Source organism: Phyllostomus hastatus, unplaced genomic scaffold (genome assembly GCF_019186645.2).
Source record: "Phyllostomus hastatus isolate PE091 unplaced genomic scaffold, TTU_PhHast_1.1 phas_contig_308, whole genome shotgun sequence".
Lineage (NCBI taxonomy): Eukaryota > Metazoa > Chordata > Mammalia > Chiroptera > Phyllostomidae > Phyllostomus > Phyllostomus hastatus.
The window spans coordinates 2,015,257-2,025,793 of NW_025333848.1; the positions used below are offsets into that span (position 1 = coordinate 2,015,257).

Here is a 10,537-nt window from a genome sequence, read left to right on the forward strand (position 1 = left end):
GCCAGCCAGGGCCTCAGTGTAGGTTTCTAAGCATAGTAATTCAGAATGTCAAAAGGAAAACACAAAGAATTTAATAAAACAAGGTACCTTCAAAAATAACTAAAATCCAGAAGAAAAAAAAGATACATAAGAGATATCAAAGTACACTAATTATTGCCCAATGAAACTACTAGTCTCTACCAAAAAATGACTACAATCATGGATAATGACACAGTAAATAGATTCAGAAGATATATGTGTTGGTTTTGTTGTCCAAGCAAGTTGAGTATAGTCACATGGTTTTTGTTATAGAAACCTTGGGGTTGTTGCAGAGTAAAGGGAGTGCCAATTAGAAATTTAGTTCTCTCTGCTCCAAATCTATATGCACTTTCTGAGATAAAGGCAATAGATCCGAAAACCTCTTCTCCAGTCAGCTCACTTGACATTTTGTCAGGAAAGGGCACTGGGAGAAAGGACTCCTCTTCCTGGTTTCATGCTTTTTTCTCCCCTGGTGTGGCTAACGTCTGTATGCATGCAGGAATTTCTTGTGGTATTCACCCTCCAGCAAATTTTCGTGACTAGTCACAGCCAGAGCTCCCCTTCTCCAACCCAGACCTGCTGGCACTTTGTCAGAGAGGTCATCCTACTTGCCAGTCACAGTGTGAGATCCATCCTCACCCACATCAGTCTGCAGACTGGGAACTGCTCTCCCCTTAGAGCTACCCAGTGAACGTGTCTGTTGTAGAGTTTTCTGTAGTGACGTGAGTCTGAAACCCGTTGCTGAGGAGATAGCCTTGGGTCATATAAGATTCTTCCTTTTGGTAATCTTCTTTAATTAACCCTTTGGTACATTTTGTAATTTCTTCTACACCTCTCTGTAGGCTATCCGCCTAAAATACTTAAAAATTCTTTGAATCATCCCTGGTTTCTCTCTCCTGACCCCATTGCCTTACACACAGTGTAATCCTGATATGTTCAGTCCTCATTTTCAACATTCAAAGGCTGGGGAAAATTATATTGAAGATGTGTCTACAATTATTCATGTTAATTTAGACTTAGATGTAACAGTGCTTGATAGTACAATCCATAGCTTATATTTGATGTATTTTAATTAATAAAAGATTTAAAATGTTAATATGCACCTGGTTATATGTTTTTAAAGATGAACATATAGATATTAAAAAATTTTGTAATACCAAGGATGAAGCATTAGATAAATTATTAACTTTAAGTGACTACCATGTGTCAGTACAGACTCATTCTCAGTGATAAACGCCCCACTCTGCTGAGTGATGCTGATAATGGGGATGCTCTGCATGCAGGTGCCTCCCTTTTATTTTTGTGGTGAAAACAAAACTGATCTCAAAATAATTATTAAAACTTAGTTTTATAAAAATAATTGCAGCATTCTTGAAGAAACTAGAAATGTGTTCTTTAGGGATGGTGAGAGTAACATTACACCATTTTTAGGTGAGCTAATGTGACTGGTGCTTACAAACATATGTTCTCTTTTTTAGACAGGGTTCAGAATAGAAGTTGTGTGTGTCAGAATTCCAATATACACAATTCTTGTCCACCTCTGAAGTTTTTGCAAATCTGAAATGCAGAGATAATAAATCATTAATCTGATGATACATAACTTAATATTTAAATAAACAAATATGTACAGTAATATTTACACAGTAAATCTGAATATTTCTTAAAGTTTTTCTAAAAAACACTTAAATATTTATTCACATACTTGTTCACCCATTGCCTTTTGTTTCTAAGATTAATTTCTGATTTGAAAGCATGAGGGAATAATATGTATGAGTTCTGAAGAAACTTACAGTTCAGAAGAGGGACTTGTGCCAATTGCCCACACCCAAGAATTAGTATTATTCCTCTGGGACAGCCCAATCCATGGATGTTTTTTGAAAATCTTCAAAAAATTCTATGAGAAAACAAATTTTATGAGAAATTAAGTAAAATTAATTTGTATTTATAAAAACAATTAAAGTGGCTCCCAGTTAGAGGGGGAGGTGACAGCTAAGTAAACTGCACAGCCCACCAACATCTCATGACATTAGTGAAAAAGCAATCAACAACATCCTTTGATCCAGGAATTGTTGGTCATACCACCTAGCTGGCTGAGCATATTCAACCCCTAAAGATCACATGACCTTGTGTGAAAAAATTAAGGACTCTGAATCAATGTGAAACACTTCAAGATTCAACTGAGTTGAGGCAACAGCTGCAGCAGAATCAGAATATTCTAAACAACTGGCCAAAGAAACAGGTAAGTCCATGAAACCATCCATATCCCCTCCTATCACCCTCAGTGAACAGCATGAAAGGAAAATACAGATTACTTCTCAGTGGCTAAATTCACAACATCACTGATCAACTCTCCAAAGGCAAGCAGCTGAGAAAGGGAAAGAGTGTTTGGCATGAGTGGGGACCCAGTGCCAGAGCATCGGATGGAACTCCTGAAGAGAGCTCAAAGAAAGGAATCTTGTGTTCTGGAAAAGCCAAAGTCACTCTCAAGGTCAGGTTCAGGATGAGGGAATTACAGAAAGTGTCCTTTACCTTATTCATGAAAGAGTCTTCTCTTAGGCAACTTGAAACTTGTATTATGGATATTAACAAACTTTTCAGAAGACTGAGAATGATAATTCATTAGCAAAGAAGTGTGATGGCATTGAAGCCAGAGTTGAAAACGCAGGGGTGCATGTCCAAGAAGCCAACTAGCACCCATCAAGGGCAGTAGAATATGAGAAAGAGATCCCTAAGTGTTTGTGAGATGCACAAGACTTTTAAGAAAACTACAAATCTACAACTGTGCTACCATGGGAGAATAAACAAAAGTCTAAACCTTTATATTTTATTTTATGTATTTATTAAAGTTTCAATTTATTTAATTTTAGAGAGAGAAGATGAGAGGGAGGAAGAAAGGGAAACATCAGTTGGTTGCCTCTCCTATGCTGGATCCCAGACTGATTCTGCAACAACACAGGCGCGTGCCCTGACTGGGAATCGAATCCATGACATTTCCCTTTACAGAAGGATGTCCAACTAACTGAGAGATACCAGTCAGGGCAACCTATATATTTTAAATGACATATTATAATTCTTTTGCCTCTGGCTTGTGTTTGTATATTGAAAATTTGAATGCAGGTTTCATTAATATTAAACAATAACAATGATTTTGGACGCTAATAAATTGTTCGTAGAAAAATGGGAGAATGATATTTTCAGAAAACTTATTTTTTTAAGATTTTTATTTATTTATTCTTAGAGAGGGAAGGGAGGGAGATAGAGAAAGAGAGAGAAACATCAATGAGCGGTTGCTGGGGGTCATGGCCTGCAACCCAGGCATGTACCCTAGCTGGGAATTGAACCTGCAACACTTTGGTTCACAGCCTGAGCTCAATCCACTGAGCTATGCCAGCCAGGGCAGAGAACTTATTTTGAAAGCAACTTTTACAATTTTTTTTCTTTACTGTTCACATTCAATATTGTTTTGGACCTGTGTATAGCTTCAGAGGCGATCACCCCCAATGGATCTCGCACCCATCTGACACCATACTTCTTTTTTAGAATATTCTTGACTATATTCTCCATGTTGTGCTTTGCATTGTTGTAACTGATTTTATAACTGGCAACTTACAAAAGAACCTTTTCCTAAAGTTTCAAAATGCACAAGCTTTTAAGCTACTCTTAATTGTCATACATAGGTCATTTTTTATCATTCTTCATTAAAAAATAGAGGTATGCCAATTAACTCACTTCCCTTTTTTACTCAATGTTATTGTTTGTTTTGTTTCTCACTTTATTTTTATTGAGGAAAGAGAGAGAGAGAGCAATGTTAGTCGGTCCACTTAGTTTGGAATTCCTTGGGAGCTTCTTGTGTGTGCATGATGGGGCATCAACCAGCAACCTGTGTGTGCTCCGATGATGCTCTAACCAGGGTACCTACCAGGACTGGGCCTATATCAATGTTGTGTTAACATTCTAACCAGAATATCAAAAGAGAATTGTATAGGTTATAGTTTGTATTTTATAGTGTTCATATATAGCAGTTTGAAAAAGGCAATGATGTATATGGCAAGCTATGATACTTCAAATGGAATTAAATTAAATGTTAACTAAATTGTATATTTGAAAAATAAATAAAGATGATTTTAAAAATGATAATCCAGCCCTGGTTGGCATAGCTCAGTGGATTGAGCGCAGGCCGTGAACCAAAGCATCTCAGGTTCGATTCCCAGTCAGGGCATATTCCTGGGTTGCAGGCCATGGCCCCCAGCAACTGCACATTGATGTTTCCCTCTCTCTCTCTTTCTCCCTCCCTTCCCTCTCTAAAAATAAATAAATAAAATAAAACCTAAAAAAATTAAAAAGATTTAAAAAATGATAAACCAAATACAGTTATTTTTCTAGGTTAGAGTGATTGAATTTATAATGTACTTTTATATATTGTACATATTAAGAAAATGTATTAGCATGATTAAGTGAAGGGACTAATATAACAATTTCATACCTCTGAAATTTGATCAAAGAGTAAAAATAACATGAGAATTTATTACTAGAAAAAGCAGCTAGAGATTGCAATAAAAACAGACCAAATTTGTAATCTTCATGTCTAAGACTGCTCCCATGTGTCCCACAATCCCCATCTCAGTTCATGAGTAAGAATTGTAATTCTTACTGTTTGGCGAACGCTGAAACATCACTGGTCTTGCCATAGGGGAAGTCTGATTACTTTGGAAGTGGTGGTTAAACCGCCCACTCCTTTTTCAGGTCAAAGTGCTGAATTCACTAAGTTAAAAGTGAAGACGAGCACCCTTTTTCTGGTCTGTGTCAGCACACTGCCAGCTATAAACAGGAAGGTACCCAATATGAGAACAGTATAAGAGATGATATTCACTCTCTACACCTACTTGGTTGGTGAAAAAAATATTTGCACCATGTAGAAGAAACAAAGATAGTCTGGTAAAAAAAATAAGCCAAAGTTAATTCCAGAACTGCATTTAAAGGCTTGAGTACTACCTTACAAACACACACACACACACACACACACACACACACACACACACAAACACACAAAAGTAAATCAAGGAGCAGAGGGTGGAGCCATACTGACTTGAGGTATTTGAATACATTTTCAAGAATCATTTGTTGTCAAGTAAGCTATGCAAGCCCAAGGGGAATCTCAGTAATTGAGCCTAAAAATAAAATAATAACAAGAATTAAAAAAACTGAGTAAGTATACTTCAAAAGAGGTGATTCTACAGTAATAGTTTATTGAAGTTACAAAAATATAAATCTAATAAGCATGCAGGAGGATCCATGTTTATTATGCTGTGTTATTGAAAATGTGGACTTACCCAAATTCTAAAATCATGCAAAGAACCTAAATGATATCTTCCATACTCAGAGGGATAAATCAGCTATACAACATAACTTTCACTGGGATAAGATGTTGTATTTTTTCCACAAATATTTAATACTAGTTATTATAAATATATATACAACTAAAATATGTTTTTAAATCTATGCTCTAATAACTCTATGGAAATATGATGGCAGTGACAGAACAATTAGGAAAATAAAAACTGTATCAATGAATCAAGTGAAATTATCAGTTGAAAAATCATTATCTATACTACAAAATTTAATACATTTACATAAATATTGAGATGTAGAAGAAAGAATTGATAAAATAAAGATGGAGTGACAGAAATAATAAATTCCTCAAGGTAGAGAGGACGAGATAGAAAAACTAATGGAACCTCAGAGACCTTTATAGAACTTTATCAGTAAAACTGACCTAGGTGTAATTATTGCCCATGAATAAAAAGAAAGACAAGAAGACAGAAAAGAAATTTTTGAAAGAAAGAAAGAAAAAAACAATTTTTGAGACACAATGAATGATCATCTCTTAAATTATGGTAAAATATATAGACCCATGTATATAAATTTGTTTATGTAGAAAAGATCATCTGCTATAAATTATGTGATATCAACTAGGTAATGATGCAAGAAAATGTGAACCTGAGTACTACCACACAGCATCACAAACACAGCATCACAGAAATATACATTCTCAAAGTATTATAAACCTAGCAGTAAAAGTCCATCAGTAAAGAAAAAAGATAAACCATAAAGAGTAATTCAGTAGATTATCTTCATGAACTTTGACCAACTTGTGAAATATGTCCAAAATAATCACCAACATCCAGATGAGATATAGAACGATGGTAACATTAATAAATCCTAATCATTAAAAAACTCCAATATGAGAAGAAAAATGTAATTAACAGCCAAGAAAGCCATTTGCATCTCACAAATTCAAAAAAGAGTCACATCCAAAATATAACTACTTGTAAGAAGGAAAATTACAGGTAACATACAGGAGAAATGGTCAAGAGACATGAATGGGCACTTCTCATTCTCACGGTACAGAAATTCATAATGAACGGTGCTCTCAAAGATGTGTTCAATGGATCAGTATGAGGAAAATATATATTACAGTCATAATGATGCTTTTATATAATAATCAGAGGTGATGGCATTAAAATTTCTGGCAGTACTAAGCTTTGGATCTGAAACTATTGGATATAATGTGTATTTATAAAAAAAAACTAGAAAGTGCAGGGATAATTTACATACACATATAGTTTTGACCCTGTGATTTCATTCTAATGCAAAAAGGCAATACATTTTAATTATACACACACACCATTAGAACAACTATATTTATAAACTATTATTATACTATTATAAACATAACATTTATAGTATATCAATTTATATATTATATGTATTATTGTGTAAAAATTATTTTAAATATGACATATTTGGGAAAAAGACATACACAAATATTTTTATTAAACAATTATTCATACCAACCACATATTAAAAAATCTCTATTCTGAGCAGAATACATTAAAGAATGCAAGATATGTACAATATAGCAGTGAGAATTAACAAACTGCACATACATTCAATAATATGGGTTAATTGAAATACTATCACGTGGGAGTTAACAGAGACATGTAAAATGCATAATGAATAATTCCCATTATATAAAATACAAAATTAAGCAAAGATAATTTGTGATATAAAATATCAGAATAATGGTTGAGTGAGGGGAGAGGAGACGTTATGAGAAAGTGCACAGAGGCAGGCTGAAAACACCTACTTCATGACCAATTTCAGTCTGTAACACGCACAATCACATCTATAGTCTCCATGATGCATGGTACAATGAAGTAGCAAAGTTTACTTTAGGGAACAAAGCATTTATACAAACCTGATTGTGTATGAAAATCAAGAACTGCAAATTATCAAATGCACATAAAAAGCATAAAATATAAATCAAATACTATAGAGTCAAATAATAAAATATTAACAATCTTTACAATAAATTATAGATATAAACAAAAATATAATGAATTCTATAGAAATATAAAATAAAATACTCTTTTAAATAAAATGTTGGAAACATTAAAAATCTTACCCTTTCTTCTTCAGTATCTATATAGAGCAGGTGAGAGCTCTTAGAAGCACAGGCCTTCAAACTCTCATTCCATGTTTTTCCTTCAGTGCTGATGTAATAGCAGTTGTTGGAGTATGTGAACCACTCTGGTGGACATAGGCCACAATGGTATGCTGAGGAAAGATTAGGTATTGTTATCCAAGAACAATATAAATTTTAAAATGAAAATTAATTTCAAAATTTGCATAGATATAGACAAATTAGTGCACAGTATATGTACATACCTTTACAGACTGGCATATATAAAGCATAATGCACTCATACACACTCATGCACACTCACAGAGGAGGGTCAGCCTCTCATTCTGTAATTTATGTGCTCATATTAAGCAAACACACAAACAAAAAAAACATTTTTTATATGTCCTGAATGTTAATCAATGAAACTGCATTTTTAGAAACCAAAATTATCTTTTAACCAAATGGTAACAATGAGTATGATAAATTAAATGAATATTTCTCCATATTTTTGCATAAAATATACTCTACTATATTCATTATTTATGTACATTTATGCCTGCTATTATAATTTATTTTCCCACCACCAAAAAAATAAAGCCTATAATTTTGATTGTGTTAGAGACAAGGTAGGAGCTGTATTGTTATCAGAACATAGAAAATAATTAGGTACCTTTTTGGTTCCCTGTTGTTTGGTTCCCTCTCTTGTTCTCTGTATGGCTCGCTGTTAAAATAATATATAATTTATATTATGTACAAGAAAGAATTATTCTCCACCAGTATTACATTAGCTAGAAAAAGAAGTAACTATTATAAAAGTAATAGTGACCTACAGAAATCATAATAGTTTTGTTTCTTACTTTGAAATGTGGTATATTGTCCAGGATTATAACAGCCTGGAATAAAATTGATCTTACTAAGAAAACTTAGTGAAGTTATGATAATTTGGGAGAAAATATTTCAAAAACCTTGAGAACCAAACTTCATCAACCCTTACAATATTTGGATTAATCAATATGAGGAATTTATTTGTATTTTTCAATAATGTGCCCTAAAGCATGCCTTGAATTAAAACACAAGAATACCTATGGATACATGGGATATGTAAGTGTATATATATATATCTATATATGTGTGTATATATACACACATATATATGTTCAAGTGCATTTGTTCAAGTGCAATTGTCTCCATTTTCACCCCACCTCCTCCACCCTACCCATTCCCACCTCCCACCCTCAAACTTACCCCCTTTGGCTTTGTCCATGTGTCCTTTATACCTGTTCCTTGATGGCCTTCCCCTATTCTCCCCCATTATCCCTCTCCCCTATCCCCTCTGGTTACTGTCAGTTTGTTCTTCAATTCAAAGTTTCTGGTTATATTTTACTTGCTTGTTTGTTTTATCCATTAGGCCCACTTATAGATGAGATCATATGGTATTTGTTTTTCATATCCTGGCTTATTTCACTTAGCATAATGCTCTCCAGATCCACCCATGCTGTCACAAAGTGTAGGAGATCCTTCTTTCTTTCTGCTGAATAGTATTCCATTGTGTAAATGTACCACAGTTTCTTTATCCACTCATTTACTGGTGGCCTTAGGTTAGTTCCAGAAGTTGGCTACTGTAAATTGTGTTGCTATGAACATTTGGGAAAATATATTTGCCAATGTTATCTTGGACAAAGGTTTGATCTTCAAAGTATATAAAGAACTCACACGACTCCACTCCAGGACAACACACAACACAATTAAAAATTAGGCAAAGGACTTAAATAAACTCCTTTTCCAAATAATAGTTATTTATCCCCTGGACAAATTCAGAATAAGAATTTTGCACCTACTCTAAAGGCATACTTTAAAATGAGAGTTGTATTTTCTAATATTATGAACTGTTTGGAGGCATTGATGTTCATGGCAGTGATGAACATCATGGCACTGATGGAGGCAGTGATGTTAACAGTGAAGAGTTTCATATAATCTTACAATTATTTACTTACATGGATTAATAGCTGTTGTCACCACAGTGGTCATCAGGACAAGGCAGATGACCCCTAGGATCCCAGCAATGAGCTTCTCTGGAGGTGATAGGGATGCTGCAGGGAGGGAAATGGAAACACTGAGAAAGGAGGGATGGAGACAATTGTTTGGACAGTTTACACACAGAGAATCATGTACATAAACTTGGACCCCAAACCCATATCTACCATTGTAATCTTCCTCTCAGAATATATCATGGCATTTTCACTAAATATAATGCTCTACAAGTTACTTGTCAAAGACTACAACTTACAACAATGTCTGAATAAAATTATTACTCAGCTTTCATATTAACATACCACATTCCAACTTCAAGTTCTGATCCTTAAGATGAAAAAAATATGTGAGCTTATTCCCTTCTCTTTCCTACACGTCTGAACCCAGCTGCACATCCAAGAACAGTTATACTGTGTCTGTTGAATGAGTTACCTTTGCAGTGGTCATTCTTGTCACTCCCTCGAAGACTCTGAGAAGCATTTTGAAGATTTAATTCTGCATAGGTTAGTTCCTGCTCAGTTCCTGGAATGGTGCCTTTAGTGCCCTCAGGTTTTATGTGCTGTCTCTTTGTGTCCTTAGCCAGATTCAGTTCTGCATAGGTTACTCTTTGGTCACTCATCTCTGGAGCTGAGTGCTGGCTGAGACTGTGCTCTGCAACATGTGTGCTTACGAATAAGTGACACATACACTGAAGAGATCCCTCACAGTGACACTGGGCGGGGTAGGGGGTGAGTATCTGGCTCATTTCCCAGATAAGAACCTTATGTTGTGCTTATAGATTTCTTAGATCTTTAAACAAGTGCCTCATGATAGATACAATATTTAAGATATTCTACATTTGACAATATATTATTTGCTTGAGCAATAAAAAGCTGTATGTTAGTGATGAATAAAATTTCATAAATAACATCCTTGTTTATTTAATCTCAGAATCTACAGAAATATTTTAACAACATTAGGATGCTAGTATGAAAAATAAAATGCAATATTAGAAAAAAGAGATATGGTATTTATGATAAAGTGG

General features: G+C 34.4%; 1 protein-coding gene across 1 annotated transcript; it reads right to left on the reverse strand.

Moving 5' to 3' along the window:
• Positions 1-1,443: 1,443 nt before the first annotated feature.
• Positions 1,444-10,132, reverse strand: LOC123819388 (NKG2-A/NKG2-B type II integral membrane protein-like). The gene is made up of 6 exons (XM_045839719.1): positions 9,946-10,132; positions 9,477-9,572; positions 8,153-8,203; positions 7,484-7,635; positions 1,809-1,912; positions 1,444-1,575 (listed from the first exon to the last, which is right to left on the reverse strand). The coding sequence occupies exons 1-6, from the start codon at positions 10,130-10,132 to the stop codon at positions 1,455-1,457; spliced, it is 711 nt and encodes a 236-aa protein (XP_045695675.1). The 3' UTR covers positions 1,444-1,454.
• Positions 10,133-10,537: the final 405 nt, after the last annotated feature.

What these genes read in the sequence shown, in the direction of transcription:
- LOC123819388 (XM_045839719.1), bottom strand. Translation starts at nt 10,132, where the DNA reads ATGAGTGACCAAAGAGTAACCTATGCAGAACTGAATCTGGCTAAGGAC. An exon ending in CAAGAATGACCACTGCAAAG is followed by an intron (nt 9,573 to 9,945) that starts GTAACTCATTCA and finishes CCCTCCCTGCAG; the next exon opens with CATCCCTATCACCTCCAGAG. An exon ending in AACAACAGGGAACCAAAAAG is followed by an intron (nt 7,636 to 8,152) that starts GTACCTAATTAT and finishes ATCTTTCCTCAG; the next exon opens with CATACCATTGTGGCCTATGT.